General features: G+C 37.8%; 1 protein-coding gene across 4 annotated transcripts in view; it reads left to right on the top strand.

Moving 5' to 3' along the window:
* Positions 1-23,087, top strand: part of LOC117231209 (nephrin) — a 483,663-nt gene that overhangs the window by 444,846 nt on the left and 15,730 nt on the right. For all 4 annotated transcript variants that reach the window (XR_004492918.1, XM_033489407.1, XM_033489406.1 and 1 more), the window contains exons 4-8: positions 9,556-9,744; positions 19,871-20,050; positions 20,752-21,042; positions 22,054-22,353; positions 22,800-22,936. Coding sequence is in view for 3 of the 4 variants with exons in the window: in XM_033489407.1 (XP_033345298.1) it covers positions 9,556-9,744; positions 19,871-20,050; positions 20,752-21,042; positions 22,054-22,353; positions 22,800-22,936 (1,097 nt within the window). In the remaining variant the exon portion in view is untranslated. The remainder of the gene's footprint in view (positions 1-9,555; positions 9,745-19,870; positions 20,051-20,751; positions 21,043-22,053; positions 22,354-22,799; positions 22,937-23,087) is intronic.

Here is a 23,087-nt window from a genome sequence, read left to right as displayed (position 1 = left end):
TCTCTGCTCGACAATGAAGATAATACCGCGAATTTCTAGAGCAAATCCTCTGGCCATGCTGCGTTCGTCTTTTTACCTCCTTCCTTCGGATATTTTTCAGCGAAGCGCACAAGTTTCTTATTTAAAAAGCCTCGGACGATTATTCTTTATTAAATGTGTATACAAGAACATTTAGCCAGCGGACAATGAACGACGTCGTGGATTATTTTCAGTGTCGTTGCGAATTGAAAAGAGGCACGTCGCTTGGGAAACGAGAATAAAAGATGAAAGAACAAGTGGATTTTTTCTCTGGTTACAGCATCTTGAGGTTGCGAGTACGCATTCTGTGAAAATCCTAAGCTGAAGATCGGTCAAACGTGTAATTTCCTTTGTCCTTTTGATAGCGTGTACACGTTTCACGCTGTTAACCGATTTGACAAAGAAGCGTGTCACGCGACCAGATGTTGAAGATCGAAAAGTCTGAAGAACAGGTGTGGAGATTTTTCGCTGTTTGGTTTCACGCGTGCACCACCGCCCTTTTAATATCTGACCGCGTGCACCGCGCTTATCTAACGCTGCTTGTTAATGCGTTACTTACACCTGTGTCCCTGAATGCACGCGGCCGCATGCATTATTCACAGACACTTTGCATTACTTAGCGAGACATCCACTCGCGTCGATTACCATGTGGACTGGCTCGAGTTCTCTTCAACCAGCCAGAGGAACTGAAGCTGTTGTTGTTGTTTGACGTTGGTTTCCTGTCTGTTTGACGATGCTTGATTACCAAATTGACGTGCTCGCATATATTTTTGAATAGGAAGTTCGATCACGTTCATCGATCCAACGAATGAACATCTTTTTGCAAAAGAATCGTTAGTCGGACGTAGATTTTTCCTCTTTACTTGGTGGTTTTGAATTGTTAACATTTGCTTTGCAAATGCAACTAGTACATCGGAACATCGTTAACAATTTTAAGATCAAACTAATTTGTCTTTCATAACGTTCAGCCATTGGCAATTATATAATATAAACCATCAGCTACTCCAAGAAACCATTCGACCGACTGGATACCATAAAACTACCACAATTAATACCATAATTAATGCGTGGATATATCGTTAAAAATATTCAAATCGAATTCTATTCTATCCTTTGTAATCCTTGACTATTCTATTCGACCATATGATTCAGTAAGAAGTCCCCAGATTTTCTCGAAAGAGCACGTCGAGTGTTGCTAATTTCATATAAAATTCACCTAACCGATAAATAATTTATTCAGCCTGTTTCTTCATCGACTCGGCTACACACATCTTTGCATTCTTTAAACGATCTTTACAACGTTCTTGACATTTTTAAATACGTACACGTCAATGAAAAACGAACGAACTTATTGCCCAAACCATAACTCATCATCCGATTGCAGAAACCAACCAATCGACGATCACTCGATCGAATCGATGTGGCCAACCACCGCCGAACACTCGAACCTCCATCAACAAGCAAAGAAAACAGCCTGCCCGTTTTACTGCAGCGCAAAAAGATGGTGACTCTTGGCAGACGGAAAATAATTAGTTTCCTCCCGCCGGCATCGGCAGGAAGTTCACCTCGACGGGCTTTTCTTCCTCCCGGGGAACGAACGATTCGCGCGCTTTCCCCCGTGCAACTTTTCAGTCCGCGTCCCGCTTTGTACACACCAATACAGTTTCGAAATCCCATGGCGATACTACGCTCGCTCATTCAATTATCACTAAACCCTGAAACGACCCAAGCTCCCGTCCAAACCCCTCGGCTGGTCCATTCTTCGGCTACGGAACGCAACGCGTGCGAATTCAGCCGCGATTCTTCCGCGTCTGCGTTTCATCCGCGTTCATCGCCGATCCAGCGATATTACTAGACTTCCGGCTCACTGTTCTAGAAAATGTAAAACAGCCGGCTCTCCGGTGGCAAAATCACGTTCAATTTTGTTGCGCGCCCGATAGGCAACACGAGGAAAAAGAAGAGAAGTAACGAGAAAAAGAGAAAGAGAGAATGGTCGGAGGGTGGTTTCCGAGGGAAAAGAATGCGAATTGCTTCATCCGCGTGGCGTCTGGCTGAGGTCAATTCACGATGCATTTTCTATCGACGTTCTTTCCTTTCTCTTTTTCTTCTTCTTTTTACGATACTCTTGCTCGCTTGTATTTTCGTGGTGGTTTTCGGTTTTTGTTATTTTTATCAGAAAATTATGAGCTTATCGTGTTGCGCGTTACGCGCTACTTTTATACCGCTTTTTCAAGTACACTCTATTATCTTTGATCGCTTGGGATAGCTTTCATCGATATTTTAGAGTACGCTTGGTGGTTATATCGTTTTAATAAAGAATCCAACGAAACAAAATGTGTATCCCTTATTATATATGAAAATTTGTTTTTCCTCGTAATTCGCGATTGTTAAGCCCCGACATTCTGCAGCTCTTCTCGTAAATGTTTTTCGTTTGTGCCGTTTGACAAAGTGGAATAGAATTGGATTAAACATCGTAATCGATGCAGAGATCGTTTCGTCGTTGCCAGGGGTTAGAGAAAGATATTGGGTTTACAAAGGCCGGCATTGTAAAACCGTTGGTTCGCGGGTAAGTGGATTACGTACAGGATCTGTGAATTTTAATGGGCATCCGTGTACATGTTGGATCGTTTCATCGCGTAAAGTTTGAGGATGTGCTTGAAATATAAATATTCTTCTAACGCTTTTATAGTTTGCGTCCACACGTCAGTTGGAACAAGTCTTTCGCGGATTTTCAATGTTTCTATTTTAAAATATCGTCTGTTACAACTGGCGATATCCTCGATTGATAGTAGTATAAAATATTTGGTATAGAATTAACTTCGACTTATTCGTACGTCGATTTAAAGTTACTGTTGAGAATTGCGGATTTTAATCGCCGAAATAAAAGTGAAGGAGCACTAAGGTTACACTTAGAATTCATATTAAAATAGTTTTAGATTTATTTAATAAACGATTTCCAGGATCTTCGTCGATATACATTTGCACGCGTCTCGGCATTCTCTTTGTCTCACCATCTTCCATACCAAACTGCCAACGAAACAGTTACGTTCATCTGTTTTTCGAGACGCCGCGCACACACATACTTCCATACACTCATATTCACATACGTGTGTCACTACTACGCGGCTAATCTAGTCTATCACACAAAATTATACATATCTGAATAAATAGTAATTTTTCGAAAGAACATTGGAATACTTTTCATGATGCGGTTTCGCTGTTTCGAAATGAAAATTTGGGACGTTTTCAAAAGCGCTCGATCGAGCGAATTTATATTTTAGAGGACAATAGAGATATTTTTGTATGTGCTTGCGGTAATTTTCTATCGACTGGATTTGTGTTACCTCGAAGCGGAGTTGGAATATTTCCCAGTGTGATTTTGGAAAGACAAATCGATTCATTTGTATAATATGATTTAAGATAGTTCTGAATACAGTTTTTGTGATTTTTAAAGATCGAGTCTTTTTCAAAGCGCGATCACGAATTTAATTGCCGGATTAAATATATAGCAACGAAATTGACGCGACCCCAAGTATATTGTCTTTTAGAACATGGAGAATCCAAACTTCAAATAGTTATGTTTAAAGAAGAAATGCTCGACGTTTTTTAAATTGTAATGTATAACACGTCTTTTGAACTGTGTTTCTAAAGGATACGTTTCACTCGATTTCATTTCACATCATAGTGGCTTTCTTTGAAAAACTATAAAAATGAATATTCTATACGATTATAATCATAGTTTACGTAACGCGGAATGTATTTAATTGTTAAATGTGTTTTGTATGCGATGTGAAGTGTATTAACACATTGTCAACAATTGAAGTTGACCAAAAATACTCGTATTTCAAATGATGAAAAAGTACCATCGACATACACCGATCAAATAACGTAAATGTAGAAGTGAATTGAAATGTTCGAAATTCATCTGGACGGTTATTTTTGTGCGATCGGATATTCGAATCTTCATCTCGTTTTGCTTTGAACTTCCGAAATTTAATCACTTAAACCATTTACTTAGCGCTTTATCAAACAAAGAATCATTCATTTTTCCGCCAAAAAGAGATGCAAGAATCTTATTGGAATCGCTTTTCCTAATAACCAAAGACATACGCCTCTTTCTTATACGTACAAAGATATTTCCCACAAGATAAAAAGAACATTAGAAATTAATATTTCGAAGTATGATTCTAAATTATCTTGTACTGTATCGTATTGTATTTGCATCCAAGCAATCAGCATGAAAACTGTGCGTAGAATAATACAGATACGTCATGCAATCTAACTGTATGTTCATTATTAAACTGTATTCGTCAAAAATATTCATCAAAAATTTCACGTCACCGATAGAACATGACAATGCCACGATAATTACCATCCATCAACCTTTCAATCAAATTATCTATCGAGCAAACATATCTATAGCCTTAGAATGAAAAGTTAACGAGGACTGAACTTGCAACACATCGACTTCCACTTTCTCAAATATAAAAGATTATTACAAAATTTATTTCCACCGAACACGAATCGATGCATCCAAATATACGTATTAGGAATGATCCAAGACCTAATGAGACGATATCCAGTAACAAGTAAATAAAGCGGCTAAAAATTCCCAATCAAAGATAATCGCCAAGACTTACTTGGAATGCCACATGTGCGAGTTGGTCAATCCAGATCTTAGAGGAGCAGACACATACGTATCCGCTGAAAGGAAGAAGCCACCGGCTGTACATACACTAGACGCGTGACAAGAAATAACAGTATACCGAAGGAAGAAGCTAAGGAAGATATAATAGGAAGGAGGAGGAAGGAAGAGAGGAGAGATTAAGGGTTGGAAAAAGAAGCGGCCGTTTAAGTGGCGACAGAGGATACGGAGGATGGAAAACACGGTCTCCGTTAATGCCGTTATCGCGGTGGACAACGAAGGGAAATATGGTGGCTATTATTCGCTGAATAGCTTTTGCCTTGCCGCGTAACTCTGGCGGTGAGGACCGCCGCTGTGTTTCATTTCTCGTTCTTTCGGTTGCGCCAGACCAAATAGAGTTTAGAACGTCCTTCTACCGGTTGTTTTTGTCCTTCGGAATTGTCCACCGTCTTTGGAAGCGAGCAGCAGATTACAGAAATCGAGGAGCAACTCGAGAAAAAGGAGGCTTCATTTTTCCTCACGACTTGCTGCACGAAGAAGGTGCAGGCTTTTTACAACGCGACGTTGTCCGACGGTTTGTGCGCGTGTGTATATCGAGGCTGACTGTTATCGATAGCCCGACCTCTGTCCCTGGTCCAGGAATTAGGACTGTAATGCGATAAATTTTCACGAGCGAGCGGACCGATGCGACTGAAAAAGCGTAACCTCGTTTGTCCGGCCGGAAGTTTCGCCGGAACGACTGGACCGGCCAACAATAAATTCGGTAATTGAAGAGGGTTCCGCGCGGCCGAGTCCTGGTAAACGAGTGTCGAAGAAAACGACAGAGCCTCGATGATTTCAATGTGCTATCCGGCTGATTTGTCACGTTGATGGTAACAGGCGAGAAAGAATTGCTGGTATTGATGCATGTTTGTCGTTTTGTTTGTTGGTCGGTCGGAAAACGTTACGATTTATTTATTTATTTTTGCCTTTCTTTTTCTTTCTTCTTTTTTTTTTGTCGATGTATAGCTCGTTCTTTTTAAATCATCGTGTGTGATAGTAGATTTAATTTGTAATTTGTTTGATTCTGGAGAAACAGTCTTACGAGGAGAAAGAATCTGTTAATTAGCAAATATAAGAAATATATGATATCAAAGTATACGAGCAAATATGCGAATACGATGTTGAAAAAGATTCTTGTGTCTTTTGATCAACGAGTATGATCCATAATTTATACGACGGTCAAGAAAGTTCTCCTACCTTTCAGTTGTTAAATATAGTTTTTAATTCAATGTGTATTTTGTTATGACTCGCGAATTTGACTCAGACAACGACAAGCTTTACAACAGACAAAAAATACATAAAGTAGGTAGCCATTGTTCTTCCACCAACCCCATCCTTCCTCGCTGAATACAAAAAGAAAAAAGAAACGATTATATCAGCTTGACCGAAGATACAAATTATGTTGTAAAAGAGAAATAGTCATAAACTATACCGACCTTTCACCAACTTTATCCTCTCCTCGTCAAATACACAAATAACGATATCTTTTACCGTCGTCATGTCAATCTATCTGAGGGCAAAAAATTAATTACAAAAAAAAAGAACAATAACGTCCAGTGGAAAAAAGCACGAAAGTCTCTAAAGCAAGTAATCGTACACAATACTCCTAGCAATTCCAAGTTCATCAAACACACAATCCACTACAACCCTCGACGAAAACCGAACCATTCTACTGTCTAACCAACGAAAATATACTCCAAGCTCACCAAGCAAGCTCATAAAAACCAAGCTTTCGAGGATCTTCCATTAGCCAAAACGAATCATAGTTTTCGACGATGATGAAGGAAGAGACGAGGAAAAAGTTCGCAAGTTACATCGAACTGTGATGGAGTTAATTTCCTGTCCTGTCGACGCGATAGATAACAGATCGGCGTGGATACGTGCATGAAGAATTCCATGGATGGTAATCGGCGAATCAAGGGCTGCTCGTCATCCTGTATCAGCCTGGCGGTGGTTATTGGTCGAAAACGCATTTTTCAACCGTCGATAGCCAACTTCCTAGATAGAAACTCTTCGACGAAGCGCACTGCCATCGAACGGATCGAAAGCACGTTGCATCCGAGCCAAATGAAGTGGCAAATAACCGTTATGTCGGAGTTTCCTGGTCAATGCGTTTGTGTTTCCTTTTCCTCTTTCTATCTCTCCCCCATCCGCCCACCCCTCCACTCTGTATTTCGCTTTTCGTTGGTGGATCGTTGCTGTGGCGAAACTCGGGCAGAAACGTTGCCTGATTTTTGTGAACGATTTTCTTCCAGTCTCTCCGGTGTTCATCGACCATGGTCGATCCGTGGTTTATGAAAAGGAAAAGCCCCAGTTTTTAAAGGAAAGAAAGTATGGAGAAAGAGAAAGAGACAATAATATTTACTGGATTGCTCAGGATATTTCAGTTGGTTCCGATGGTTTAACGAAAAGTACAAAGTAGAAGAGGAACAAATCGGATATGAAACGAAGAATTTACTGATGTAAACGACGTTTCAAAAGTGTCATTTCTGTCTTAAAGACAAGAGTTATTTCGTATCCTTTGATATAGATACTTGTTGTCGTATTCTTGCACCACAGTGGGAGATAGATCGTCGTGATACTGTTTAAGTGAAAAAATTGAAAGGAGGTTGTTAGAATTTAATCTTAAAGTTAAGATAAATAATCTGTGGAAGACACAATATTTATGTTGAAATAATATTAGGTGATATTTATTAAACGGAATTACAGAACCAAATGTATTTAAAATATAAGTGAGTGATATGGTATAATTAACAATGTGTACAGGTAAAGAATTTATGGATTGTTGACAGTTGGCCAGTTACTCTCAGACTGACTGTACGTAGTGACCCATGGTCCCTTAAAAGATTTTGAACCCCACTCTCTATACAGTAATGAGTATGATCTGTGTAAGTGTCTGTATAAGACTATTTTTGCGTCTATGTGTGTAATATCGTTGTATTCCAACAGAGGTACCTTTAGCTGTGTATATACGATACTTAATTAATACGATAATTAATTTGCTTCTAACTTGTAACTTTTAACTATATCGCCGGTGATATTGTGACGCATGTGTCCCTTTGATATGTTCGACGTTATATACTAGTAACAAAATTCTAGATGATAATTTAAATAAATTAAAATCAAGAAACAAATTAATTTATTACAGTTCGAATAATGAAGATCGTACGTGTTATTACATCACTAAATTCTTCTATCATAGTATGAGAATATGGCAAGAAAAATACGTGATGTTATTTAAAAAGGTACAAAATCTCATCTTTTTTTTTCTTTTCGTTTTAAATGATACCATTTGAAAATCGTTTCCACGTGAATGAATCCTTTATTCGATACCAACGAGCTTCTGTTCAAAACACTTTTGTTAGATCACCAGAAGCAACTGGAATATGGCGACCAACTCGTAGACCATCTTCTTCCACATAGGAAATAAAAGGAAAAGAGGAATCGAGATAAAATGATGAGAAATGAAAAACATCGAACGTTGAATGATGTTGAAATACGTTTCTGTAATGAATAAATGAGTGTTGTCGATTCGATGAAAGAGAGAAAAGGTTCGTCCAAGATGTATAATACAATGTGGAGATTTTCTTAAACGAAGCCATAGATTACAATTTTTCTTCGCTTCTTTGACGTTAAGAAAAATGAAATGGAGTGAAACTAATTTTTCGTTCGCACAAAGGAAGCGGCGGTTTATATTTATCTGCTCGGTAGCCGCGATCGTATCTGGAACGGGTATTAATAATGCAAAAATGATAAAAAAGACGTCGTCGTCCGTTTACCCGTTTACCAACGCCATATCGATTACCGGATGTATCGACGAAGAAAAATTGCATTTATCGTGAACCCACACGATCGTTTTTCTCTCTGTTTGAACTTGAACACCTAGATACGACGACATAAAGTCGTCGAATATATCGTTTGCAATTCATCCTAATCTTCTTTCTGGTGATGCGAACGAAGGGATTAACCGATGAATTCGGGCGGAAAATGGTACAAATAAAAAAGATCTGTAATTTGAGAGAACCGTGGAGGAAGTTTAACCTTAACAAAGAAACTTGGGAAGTTTCAAAAATTTGATTATATTACCATACTGGCGAAGTTTATGCAAATTCATATTCTCATGAACGTAATTTAAAAAATGGAACGTTGGTAAAAAGATTAATTGATTCTGAAAAAAAATCGCTTGATATTTACGTTACAACTTACGAAAGTCGCGTCGTCGTAGATTAGCGCCAGTTTCGACGTTTCAAACACGTGAAAAGTGGTTTTCCAAGGTACAGGTCTGGCTCGTACTTTACGATATGTTTGCCCCAACATAGAATTCTTCGTAAAAAAGGGGGACTTAAACGCGTGGAAGTTAGTTTTTAACTTTGGACTCTCGAAGAACAGTTTTTCGTTTCTCGCCAACTTTTTATATAACGTTCCGTTACTTCGTGGCAAAAATACCCCTGTGGAGCTAAAATCGCTATTTTCGCCAGCTCCGACAAGTACGTACCCGCTTTCGCTCGATGCAATCCACGGATAAAAAATAGAAATAAATAACATAACATAAATAATAACATACATATAAGAACGTATGAATGTTGAAATAATTTTTAGAAAAACCACTGGGTTATTTTTTACAATTTTTTCTAACATTACTGACACCCGTTGAAACGTAGATTTCCATTATAAAACTAAAATCATACTATGGATATCCTATTTTGAAAATTATATTTAACCTGTCTTTTTTCCAAATTCGAGTGTGTCGTAATTTCTATTGTTATATTATTACTTAAAGAAAAAAAAAAAAAGAAATCGAACACAGTTTTCTCGTAGACTAACGTGTACTTTGATCGTCTGTGTTACAGCACGACCGCAAAAAGTGGAGATCAGCAACTACCCGAACAAGAAGAAGATCGAGGTAAAAGTTGGCGAGTCCCGTCGTTTGGAATGCGTCGTTCGATCGGCGAAACCAGCCGCCTCGATCGTCTGGTATCGTGGAAACGTTCAGATCAAAGGAGGTGACACGATGATTACCCCGATTTCTATCGAGGGTGGTAAGTAAATTCATTGTTACGTCGCTATTCGAAACTCTTCTAAACTCGACGAGGAGGGTATCGTTCCTCTGACGCCAACTTTTCTTATCTTTCATGGAAGAATCGACGAGCCTCGAACTTCTTATCTTAAAAAGGGAATTTATATCGAGGGGGCTTGTTACACTCTGTGGTCGCATTTGCATGAAAACACGTGTTTCGAACTTTCTCAGAGAAGAATTTTTTACGAAGAAAGGTTTATTCAAAGTATGATAGAAATTACATGGAATAAAAGAAATATGAAAAAATGTTATAACAAAGAATCGGAAGATAGAAGGCGCTTGTAAATTAGTCGACGATTGCGATAAAACGAAAGAAAGAGGGCACGAGAAAGGGGAAAACTCGAGTCACGACAAGATAGATCGGGTAGAAATAATTGACGGAGTACTGACAGACCAGACACGACCGAGACGAATGAGATTTCTTGCCGAAATTAAGTCCAACCCTTGTACAATCTCCTCGAGCTATGATTAATCTTTGTTTACTCAATCGTGAATTACCAGCTAAATTTCATTTTCTCCCCTGGGAAGCTTTGCAATTCATCGCTCTTCTCATTAGTCAAATTTAGAAGTTGGAAGTCTCGTCCTTAAAAAAGGGCCACCCCTTTATTACCTCGCCTCGTTTCACACTCATTTCGATAAATATTTATCAAGCGCATATAATATCAAACGCTGACGTATTTTTATGTAGTACAGCTATTATCGTAATTGTCAATTGTTCATTAACGCGAACAGGTTCATTTAACAATTTATGCAATCGTATTAATATATTACAAAATTCATTCCGTGGAATATCGAACGTTGTTTCGGTTTATGCGGAAAATACAACTCGTTAATATAATTGTTACGTTCATTATCGATTTTAAGTGAAAATAAACAAAATAAAAATAATGCGTTAGTTATGTTACAGTGATGTGTTATGTTACACTGTAATTTTCATGCGAGAAAAGAAATACTACACCAGTCAAATTGACTGGTTTTACAATTTTATTTTAAAATTCCTACTTCGCGTTATATTTCCTTTCAGCAATGATGTAATGACTTTCGCAATGATAACTAAAAGAATGATATAATGAATTTTATTTTGTTTTTTATGTAATCAAACACAAAATAATTTCGTATCAAGGCTACTTATACCAATAGCAGTCAAAATGACTGGTATTTGTCAAAGTGTAAAAGGGTCCTGCAATCTGTTTATCGAACCGCAGACTTTTTCGACTTCTTTTTTCGCGTAGAATCACCCCTTTTCCGCTTGTACCACCAGTTACCAACCACCCTGTATATAAGAAAAAAGTCCAGTTAATACAATAATTTAATATTTAATAATTGATAGAATTTTTATATTACAACGTACAATACTCAGATTTTTCGTATCTCAAGATTCCAAATAGAATAATATTCTCGAAACTTTTTTATCCAGTTTCTAATGATTCTTAGATTTATCATTCATAAAAACAGGGATATTTCTAAAACCCACTAGATTCTTCCCACTATCTTAAAACCACCAAGCACTCTACTACTCTGCTCTACGAGTTTATATACATTCTCTATCGAAGAAACTTGCAAGTTGGTCGTCATGAGAACCAAAGTACAAATTCCGTCGACGTTAATCCAGAGCCGAGGGCGTCAGTCAATCGATCAGGCACAAAAGCGCCGCTTAAAGTGGATTGCCCGTGTCGATTCGGCCGAACCGTTCGCGGAATCTGATTCTCCCTTAATCCATTTTTACCGACAATTAAGGCCACGAAGGTTAGACGCGGGTCTGGTGTCTGCCATCGATCGAAGTGCAATAACAATTCGAAACTAACGTTCGTAGAAAGAAGAAAACAATGAGAGGGAATAAAAGAAAAGGTGGAGGGAAGAGAAATGGAAGAGAGGTTTCGTTGCTGGTTGGTAGATAGGAGCAGAGAAGAAGGAGCAATTTCCAAACGGCAAAATCGCTTCTGCCGAGCGTTATATCGATCCTTGGACAGGAAGCGCACGAGCTTGCCGAATAAAAAGAAGAAACAACGTCGAACAGACGTCCGGGGTGGGTTGAAAAAGGTTACAAAAGATGAGTGCTGCGGGAGCAGAAGCAATAGGCGGGACACGAGGGAAAAAGAGGCCATAATGGTTCGACGAGCAAAGACCTCGAGTTTTATTTCCCGCTTCCTTCGACCGCGACGATTTTATGTAATAATTAATGAATATGAAACAGACCGGCCACGGGCCCTCGGATACAGCCAAGCCACTCGTTATCTTTATTTAAATCCTTCGAGTATCCCTTGTTGCACCCTTGTCTTCGTTTAATCAACCCTAAAGATCTGTTTATAGCGCGACCGAATAATAGCGAGAACCGCGTGCAAACACAGAATTGGATAGAATAAATATCGAATATTGGATAAGGTGGTTGGGAATTAAATTGGTGAGAGTTGTGGTTCGACATGGGGACTAGGTAATGAAGTATCGATGAAGCGTTTGATGGTGTAAATTTAATTTCCAGTCGAGTTGACGTGAGAGGATTTTTGGGAAAGGTAATGTTTTGTCAATGTAGACAAGTGGGTTAAATATGATGGTTTCTAAGGCTAATGGGAAGAAGCTGAGAAAGGAGTTCGAAGGGACAATCAGTTGACGATTGTTTTTTTTTCTTTTTTTATAATAAACATCTTTTATATCGTTCGTGACACTATGATTAAAAACACACTTTCTCTTAGAAGACATTTAACGCGATACTTCGACGTGAACATCTACATAGATGAATTTACTTACTCGCGGCATTTAACAATTCGTTTAGAGCGTCGCAAAACGCTGTCTACGTTACGAAATAATTACAAAAGCCATAGAACGATGCGATTACGTTATCTAGTAAAGAAACAGCTGAAAGAAAAAAAGTAACCTATCATCCATCTCGCGACTATTAACGCAGTTTGCTTACGTTGCGAGCGAGCTAGAACGAAAAGAAAATACTAGAAGGGTACCATAAACGCAGCTTAAACAAAAGCTAAAAGACTTCACCATATAGTCCACATATAGAAAAGACGTAACGACAAAGCCAAAAAACGGAAATTTTCGTCGCAAGCAGTCTATGACGAAAAAGGAAGTGACCGTGTTTCGCGTATTTTTGCGTTCGCAACAAATACCAGTAGAACGAGAATCCGCGCGAACAGAACAAAAGGCTGAAGGAAATTCAGGTCGCGAACCGTCGTGTACGCTGAGCTTTGAAAACGCCGTTTAAAGTTTCCCTTCCACTTCCCTCGGACATTTTTTGTCAAAGTGGCCACTCGCTTTGCCGGATTTGTCAAAGAACACGAACATGTCCTGCGGGCCAAAAGATCCGTGTCATCGTCCGTTTTCCCTCCTCCACTTGTTACGTCCTTTCAACGGGAACCAGACGTTTTCTGCACGGAAAACCACGTCGTCCCCGCACTCACTCGTCCCGAACAACGTTCGAAAACTTTTTCCACTTCCTACGCCAGGCCCTTTTTTTCTCGTACAGGATTTAAGATTCTCTTTCGTAGCCAGTTTGCATACATTCCGTGGATGACGCCAGTAAATTTCTGTTTTTAGGATCATGTCAAGGGAAACAGATAAGACGGGGAAGTAAATTGATGCGTCTGGCTATAGAGAAGATTTAAATCTTATTGGAATCGGAAATTCCCTTTTGTAGACGCTGTCCGAATAAATTCGTTCGATGATCCGAGGAAATTCGTATTTTTAGGATTTCGTCAGCGGAAATTGATATAATTGATAAGATTGGAAAGTAAATGTGAACGTATGGTTTTGAATGATGGTTTCAAGATGATTCAAGTTTCATTAGGATAAAAATTCACAGGCAAGATAGCACCAAATCTATTGTATGATATGGGCAAATTTATATTTTTAGAGCTTCGTAGACTGATGTAGGTAATAAATAGGTGCGTATAATCAATAGATAGATGATCTGAAGAATGTTTAAAGTTTGTTAGAACCGAAGATGTTAGAGGTAATAATTGGAGCGTTTATAACGTGGCCCTGCGAAAGTTGGAAAAGACACTTTCGCGGTTCCTTCTTCCGAAGGATGCCTCTTGGCAGACTGTGATAAAGCTGGTAATACGAGAAGCTTAACGAGTGCTTTTTTTATTTCAGCCGACGTTCTAAATTCCTCGCATTGCCCTTAATTCGGGAAAGTAGTCCGCGGCCTTAAGCTCCATTCTGAATTTGCACCCTACGGCCGCGTAAAGAACACAGAAAATGATCGATGGAAAACAACGTGTCCATAACATTTCTCTAAACCACTGTGTATCGAAATTTCAAATTTTTCAGTTGCAATTTTCTGTATCGCCCATTAAATATGATAACGCGTGTTAGATCGCGATACATAGAAATCGAGACATAGAAGTCCATTTGATAGTACCTGCCACACGTAGATGCTGCCTTGCCACACGCTCAACAAACATAAATCCAACTATCCACCAACGTGAAAGAAATAGCTAAAAATAGACACCATAAACGTATCCTCAAAAGCCCCGGACAAATTGCATCGCGTAATCGCTCGAACTACAGGTATCGTTCTAGACGCACACTTACCCCGTATATCGTTGGGAACGTTAGCGTAAAAGATATCAGCAGTTGCTTTCCGTTCCTTGGCGCAGTTCAAATCATTTTTCCGGGCTTGGTTTAATATTTAAACGGAGCTGCGCCATTCTTTTACCTAGTGTTTTTTAAAAGCACACCAGAGGATAACTTAATAGAGTGTCTTAGTTGCTCCATTATATCCTTTCCAACAATGCACTTCCACTCGTTCCACCCCTGCCTCTTCCTCTCTTCCACCACCACCCCCTTGGCTATCCGCTCCTCTTGCACCCCTGCACATTCCCGTTCTTTTCGTGCTGCTCCAACATAGTTAACGTTTCATGATCCCTAGGGTCGTAACTATGGTTTGCAGTACTTGTTCCAGCAGCTTGAAAGTTTTATCTACGGCCGTACAGGCTGCGTGAAGATTTTTCGTTCGTAATTCGCCTGGCTGCAACGATAAAGGCCACTCTACTGGCTGGTTCGCGACGACGATATTAATTGCGATCGTTTCTCTGCTCTTCCGTTTCCTCGTTCACCCTCGTCGCCCCGTTTAGCGTCGTTACTCGTTCGAATCAATCCTTGGGAAAAGGAAAAGGACCTGTTTCCTCTTTGATCGTTTTAATCAGTAATAAGATTGTACGAGGCAGAGAGGGGGTGTAGAGGAGAAACTGGCTCGAGCACACGAAGAAAATGCACCTTCCAGATTATTTATTAACGGCAGAGCGACGTTGATTCCAGAATACGACATAGCTCCGGCGCGATCTTGAAAGAGACTTATTAATATCAATTCGAGTTGCTCCTTCTTTTTTTCTTCCCTTCCTTCGAGCTTACAGCGAGCACAATGTTTCGTCCCTGACGTTCCGTCTTCTTGCTTCTAGCTCTTCCGTTATGTCTTCTGTCTCTTCCACCTGGCCTTGATTGATAATAGGGAAATTGATTACGTTTATAGCCGCGTATTAGCTGACCATACTACAGTCGTTCAAAAATTATTAGCTTCTTTCGTTGAAATATTTCTGTAGGTTGAAATGATGTAGTAACAGGAAATATGTATCTACTTCAGTGTCTTGTAAGATGATACAGAATTAGGATTATTTTCAGGATTCAGGATTATATAATTTAAAGAAATATAGAAGAAATGAAAATATTTCATAGTGTGTATGTGTGTGTCTTGCGAAAGAATCCGAGGATTATTACAGATGGTGTTAATCGACAGGTGTTAATTGATATTGTTGGATCGTAGGTAATTCATGGGAAATCAAGTTTGGTTTGATTATTTCATTTTAATTTGTATTTTATGCTTGATACGATAGTAATTATTATTGACTCGCGTTACCTCAAATATAAAATACAAATGAAATTAACGTTAAATAACTCCCTATTTGAGAGTTAATATTTTATATGATTTAAGAGTTTGATGGCACGAGCATACGATATTTATAACAAATATACGAGCTATAGACATTTTCTGATAAAATATTCAAAGGATAGTTGAATCTTTAAACAATTTTATCATTTATTAAAACAAATAAAGAATATCAAGGAAACTGGTATTTTTTGTATGCATTTAATTACTACGATAAATGTATAAAAAATGGATATTGTAACAGCACGTAATAATTTAGAGATTCAACTTAACGATAGCAATTTTTATCAACGTTTCAGCATAAAAGGGTGACTACGTAGAAGATTTATTAAGAATCAGAAATTTTATCAAACGATAAGTTTTAAGTAAATCTTTGTTATATTTTACAACCAAGGGAAATTATTTTGCCCCGTTAGAACGAGAAAAATAATTTTCGTTTAAACAAGAATTGGCCGATGGCTGAAAATCCTGTCAGGACTGGGAGATTGGAGTTCCTTGAAAAATTAAAAATCAACACGAATAGAAAATGAAAAATCATACGGCACGGTCGTTTCGTGTACCTTTGGTTGATGGAAAAAAAATGTGGAAATTGAATTTATTCTTAGGTTTTCGAAAGAGTTATCAATGTATTTCATTTGAAATTTTCTTCTCTTGGAAAACCCTGTTAAAATACGGCTGAACCTATTTTAGAGTCGTCTCCTTAAATTAACGTTCATGAATTCTAAAATTAACGAATAGTTCAAGAAAATCATGAAACCATTGAAAAATACAATAAAATCCTTTCTGGTCAAAAAAAAAAAAATTACAAACGAAAACAAAATCAAATGTTTTAGAATTTGTATAATTTTATAAGTTTGAACAACGTAGCTTAATATATTTCTATAATTATATAAAATATAACAAGTTTATATAATATTATAAAAATTCATATTTTTATAAATTTGACTGAAGAGACATTCTTTTCGTCGCTAAATATTAAAAGGATATCCCATTACTTTGGATAATTTATATATATTTGCATATTTTCTGTAAAATTTGATACGTTCAAATTTAAATAATTCACTGGAAACACCTTTTTCATCAGAAAGTATCCCAGTTGCCTATGAAATATATCAAAGTAATTTGTTATAAATATCTTTAACATTTCATCAATTTTAATATTTATCTCTTTCGTTCAAATAATACATATCTTGTAAATTGATTCGTAATCAATGAGTCGTTTCTGTTTCGTCCGGAAATTCGAACACCTTTAGCACCCGGAAAGGAACGACGAGAACTCTTGGGGCAGACTCGTGCATGCTCGTCACCCAGTCGGATTTCACACTTTGGACTAAAATTTCAGTGGTTTACGACTAGTTTACAACTAAGTCCCGTGAGTTACTCTACTTCTAACTGTATCCACGCAAATTCTCACTGTCGTTCGCACACGTTCCATCGTTCGTCGTGAGTTACGAAACTCATCGTTTTCGAAGTCAATAGACGTCTTTCGTTAATTGCATCCTTGTTGCATCTATTTCCTTTGTTAAATTACTGTACCTCAATTAACTCTATTGGATCTCTATTGTAAAAATTGTAACTAACTATACGAAACTGAAATAACAATTTAGAGAAATAAATTAGAATTATGTATGTCTCGTTAAAATCAATAATTCGTATCGCAGTTCCCTTTTACTATTCAAAATCTATTTAAATATAAAATAACAAATTTACGTATAAGTATAAATGTAAAATTTATTTATATATATTTGAAATTAATGTAGAAAAGTAATTCAGTAACAAAGGGAACCTGATCTATTTAACATAACGATATATAATAATTGTAATAGAACTCTAATGGACTTCTGATTAATATTTTATAATTATCTAGTTGTCAGCTGTGTTATTTATTTTCTTGATTAATTATTTTCAGGAAAGATATTCCGAGTTCCGAGTACATTCTCGACGAGTAAAATGAATCGCCACAGTGAATTTTGTAAAAGAAATAATTTATGCTGCAAATAATATCCATTAGCCAATGAAACAGTCGTATAATTAACATCAAAAACAGACTCCATGACAATCGTTTAATTAATATCGAAAATAGTCGACAGTAATTTTCATATCTCTCTAGGTACATCACCGACGACAGGTATCAATTAACCAAACAGCGATATCATTAAATTTAATTAATACGGGATAGACGACTTGGGGTGTCAAGTGCTTAGTAAAATAATTAATGTACATTTCGAAGCGAACGTTCCGAGATCCTTAATGCACGGCATATAACATCCTCCGAACATTTTCAGTCTCCCTTATAATTTTCTTACCTACACTCACACTTGCAAACATAGAAACATCAATTTTTTTTCATCCACAACCGTTGTTTCTAACAAGCAAAACGCTTCTTCCTTCGTCAAATTGCGAGTAACAAACAAGCTGAAATAATTAATACTTAACGAAGTATTATAGAAATTTACATGTAGCCACGTTCAACGTCGTGTAATTGAAATTCTCGCTGTGTGTTGATTAAATTTCATATATATACATCGCGTTTCACCAGTTCGAGTGATTTGTAAACGCGGATCCTCGCGAATATTCGATAAATATCGATCGAATTTATGAAATGAAGAAATTCGAACAAATAAGGTGAAACTCGTGTATAATTCGTTGGTGATTGAAATACTTGACATTATTAGACGAGAAACATTAGGGGGAAAATCGCTCATCGTAGCCGCATTTTCGCGTGTTGCGCTTAATAGCTACGTTGCGGAAGTTGCGACTTCTGGAAACGAACAGGTGTTGTTGCTTCGGGTAAAAGCCTGTCCGGTCTTATTTCACGATGATTTTAACAGGTGTCTCGAGAACGATCAAGAGCGTAAGCCGAGTAAATATTGTTGAAGCGCAATGTCGCGAGTATCGAGTATCTTTAAAAGAGGGTTTTGCTTTTACATCGTTGTAATCCTGTTATTGCGAACTCTGTTAGTCGATATTCGCTTTTTATTTATTCTTATCGACTTGTGATAACGAAAAATCTTATCGACGAGGAAGTCTAGTTACATAAAACATTGTAACGTAACCATATTGAGACGAATAAATGCTAAGAATTTCGCGTAAACAGAATTGCAACTGAAAGCAATAAGTTTGTGAATTAAAACTATGAGATACACTTTGGAAGTTTTATAAAATTTCTGTTACAAACTTTAATTCTAGAAATATTCCCATATGCTCTTCGAACGTCCTTTTCTTATGAAATATTTCTATATTTTTATTTCTCTCTTATCTTCCTTATTAATATATTTTCATCAAAGGAGAAGACTTCGCTTCGAAGGAAATATTTTTCAACTTCGAGTATTTTCGCATTCTACTGTTATCGATAAAAGAGAGGTCGAGGTTGTAAAGAGAGGTCGAACGAGACCTCTCTTTTCTCAAGTCGAATAATAATAATTACTAACGATATAATAATTAATATGAAAAGTATTATTGAATAAATCTAATTCATAATATCGATCTATTACGTAGAAATAAATTTGCTTTAGAGAAAATAACTTTCACGGCTAAAAACGCAGGAAACTTTATCGTAAAATATGAAGGAACGAGTTTTCTTCTTTTCCTGTGCGTTTTACTAAGTAACACCCACGTATTATAGTGAAATTCGTTACGAGGGTGATCCATATTACAGCCTTAGAAGGAAGAAGACTTTAAAGTGTGTGTCCTATAGAAATAAATTTAATTTAGAGTTTTCTTAATCTATAGTATCTTTAGGGTAAGCTTTAAGAGGATCTACTTAGTTTTATGGAAACGTGTATGTGTGTCCGCGTGTTTGTGAGAGACGGATAAGAGTTCGCATTTGGACATAGTAAAAGGGAAAGCCTGAGAAAATCGAGCCGCGAGACGGTGAAATACGTGAGTTACGAAAAAGGCGAATCGCTTTTTCTCCTTTTTGCTATATTTATTTTATTCTTGATCTTTCTATCTTCTCTTTTACCTACACATTTTACACGTACGTTTTCTGGATATAGAGACTATCTCATCATTTTATTATCTATCGTAGAACGTTAAATAAAATCTGAAAATATAAATTCTATAATTAATAAATCAAGTTTTTAAGAAATATAAGCATTTTCTATAAATAAAATTCTAAGTATTTACTCCAATTAATCTGAAGCGTAGCTTTAACCAAAATAAATACAAAATTATGGGTTATCTGCTGTTTCAGACAAAGAAGTACAGAAGCCTGGTGAAAACAAGAAGGAATTGCTCAAATACGACACTCATGGTTCCATCGTCATTGTACCAACCGCTGACGACAATGATATGGATTATACATGCGAAGCAAATCATCCTGCCATACCTATCGACATGCCCTTAAGAGAAACCATTAAACTCTCCGTCTTTTGTAAGTACAATTTTCTAATATTCCCATGTTACAATTATTACCATTATTATCTGTAAATCTGAAAAGTAGCGTGCAACATCAAGTCTTTACAAATTCGTACATATACCACTGTATTTTAATATTTTCAAGTACACAGAGCTTTTCACTGAAACTGCACTTTATGCGAAATAGACATTTTTTTACTTGTATCACGTTTCTCGAGACCCTCGTGTTTCGTCAAATATTTCAATTTTCAAAGACAATTATCGTTAGTATTCCTAAATCTCGAAGTACGATCACGTAGCATATAACACGGTAACCAAACAACGATAATGCAGGCCAAACCACCTGAATAAGTGCCCCGACGAATTAGTTAATTACCAATCATCTAAATTGCATCGATCACAGGACGTGCGTCACCCGGACGGTTTATCGAGCATTTGCTCGACCATTAATTACTAAAATTACAACGAAATTATACCGGTGATAATTACAATTATATCCGGTATAGGTACCAACGTAACGCGTTACGTCGAACGAATCCATCGAACGACCATCACAGCCGTCATAGCGTGTTAATTTCACGCGTCGCGTGGTTCTACTCACAGCTTCTGGCCAACTTTTATTGAGAAACTTTTTCCATTACTAAAACAACGAAGATCCCTGTTCGTGTTCAATGTCCCTGTCCAAATCGGAAGTTGCATGATCGCATCATTTTACAGATCCACCCGGCGTGCCGGTTATCGAAGGATACACCGAGGGAGAGACTGTGAAACGTGGACAACAATTGGAGCTAACCTGTCGTTCTCGAGGCGGAAATCCGCCCGCGCAGATCGTCTGGTACAGAAACAACGAACAGGTTAGGACCGTGTATCGAACCGAGGGTAGCTTTTCTGAAAGCGTGTTGTCGCTCATCGCGAAAGCTCAAGACAATAACGCGAGGTACAGATGCGAGGTGTCCAACATTATGAGCGTGGAGCCTATGAAGGTGCACGCGGATCTCACTGTGCTTTGTAAGTACTCGGAGGACCGTAATTTTCGATTATCAGAATTTTTCTTTTATGTTGAGCGAATAGTTATCTAGTATCTAAATAGTCTAGAGTAAGGATAAGAAAGGATGTTCTATTTGAAGTGAAGTTTAGTTTTATTTTAGCAAGCAATACCCAATGCAAAAACTGATTACAATATCTTCGTACATCTTATTCTAACACTCGGCTCACAACTTCTCTTCCCAGGTCAAAAGAATGCTGACCCTCAACCCTCGCACCCTTCTCCCACTTCTTTACTCATTTAACTTTGACGTCACCAAGGCATACACTCTTACACTCTCTCTCTCTCTTTCTTCCTCTCTTCCCCAGTACTCTTACGATTCTTAGTTTATACCTTAAATTTGCAACTTATACTGTCCCGAGAAAACTCGAACTTAAATATATGATAGACCAAGCGTATACCCCCTCTTTTTTATATTACAGTTATTGTATATGAAGATAACAGGAAAAAGACGTGGTAGATACCTTTTTACGGGTTCTTTGATTTTAATGTCATCTTGTGGGTAAAAAGAAATATTTTAATATCAAATAGCTAAATATGGAAAAGTCCGGTTAGTTGTAGCTAATAATACAATTATTACGACAAGCGGTATTTTCATATTTCGATATCTTGGTATTATACGAGCAATATCTTTTTAAATCGTGAAGGATGTGGAGAAATATGTCCTAAAATTCTGATAATGTAGCATTAATTAACAGTATAGTTAATTATTCGTTGCATTAAACAAATAGAATAAAAATTTTCTTCTCGTCTTAGGATGACCAGGAAGAAATATAAAAATAGTTGAAATAAGATCATCGTGCGAAAGAAAGCCGATACTCAAAGTACCATATACACTTCAACGAACAACGAAATCGAAACGCTATAACTTTAACCAGCTTCCACTCTGGTAGCTCGTGATTCGCACTCGTTTCACATCCAGCGAGGGCTTTAAATCACTGACCGCTGAAACTACGATTGTTTTTTTCCCGCAGTCGCGCCATCCGGAGTGACGATCACGGGGCCCACGGAAGCAAAGGCGGACGAACAAGTGGTGATCACCTGCACCACGGAGAACTCGAATCCTCCGGCAGATATCAAATGGACTGTAGATGGTCACAATTTCGAAAGCAACGCCTCTAGAACCGAGCCAGCCCCTCAAGGCGGCTGGATCACTAGCTCGAACGTAACTTTCAACATAAATCGCACGAGCCGCAATATCGTGGTGATATGCGACGCGTCCAATGTCAAGCTGACCGAAAACGTCGTCAGAACGCACACCATAACCGTGATTTGTGAGTAACGCAATTTGATAAAGTAGACGATAGACAATTAGACGAATGACTGTAATGTAAATATAATCTCAGAAACGCAGTCTGGTCTTAGACAGCGAGATTAATATGAAACTAATCCGCAAGCTAGCCGAGACTTCGCGTGTCTTGTCAGTTTATCCGGGATCTATGAGCAAGTGGATCGAGAACAGTTACGTTCGGACATGAATCCCGATACCTATCCGTGTAATACGAACTTGCAGACACAATTAATTTCGTCTTAGTTCAAGGGACATCCAGATTCGCGATGAGGTTCCTCTGTTAAATCCCAAGCGTAACAATCTTGTCTCGTGATGCGTTTTGTTGGCCAATTAGAGTGTCTTAGAGCTTCGTGGATAGATGTCACGATATTGTATATTGGCCGATACTAGAATGGAAATACGAGCGTTGGTTTATTTGTTTTGCGACAGATCCACCGTCGAGGCTTGTCATCACGGGTTACGAAGAAGGGACGACGATCGACGCTGGCACAGTGCTCAGATTGATGTGCACCGCTACTTCCGGAAATCCACTCGCCACGTTGAGTTGGTACAAAAATGATAAAAAGGTGAGTGGACTGTTTCGTCGTGAAATTGAGATTTTTTAGTCACTGATGATGAGTGGCTTAATAGCGTTGGAGAAGAACGAGTAAATACGGTCGATCGGAATGAACGGAACTGAAAATTTTAATTAAATTTCTGTCATATTCGTAAGCGAAG

This window comes from Bombus vosnesenskii, unplaced genomic scaffold, assembly GCF_011952255.1.
Source record: "Bombus vosnesenskii isolate JDL3184/JDL3185 unplaced genomic scaffold, Bvos_JDL3184-5_v1.1 scf7180000013272, whole genome shotgun sequence".
In the NCBI taxonomy this organism is placed as follows: domain Eukaryota; kingdom Metazoa; phylum Arthropoda; class Insecta; order Hymenoptera; family Apidae; genus Bombus; species Bombus vosnesenskii.
Note: the sequence above shows the minus strand (reverse complement) of the source record. Positions and strands in the feature narration are given on the sequence as shown.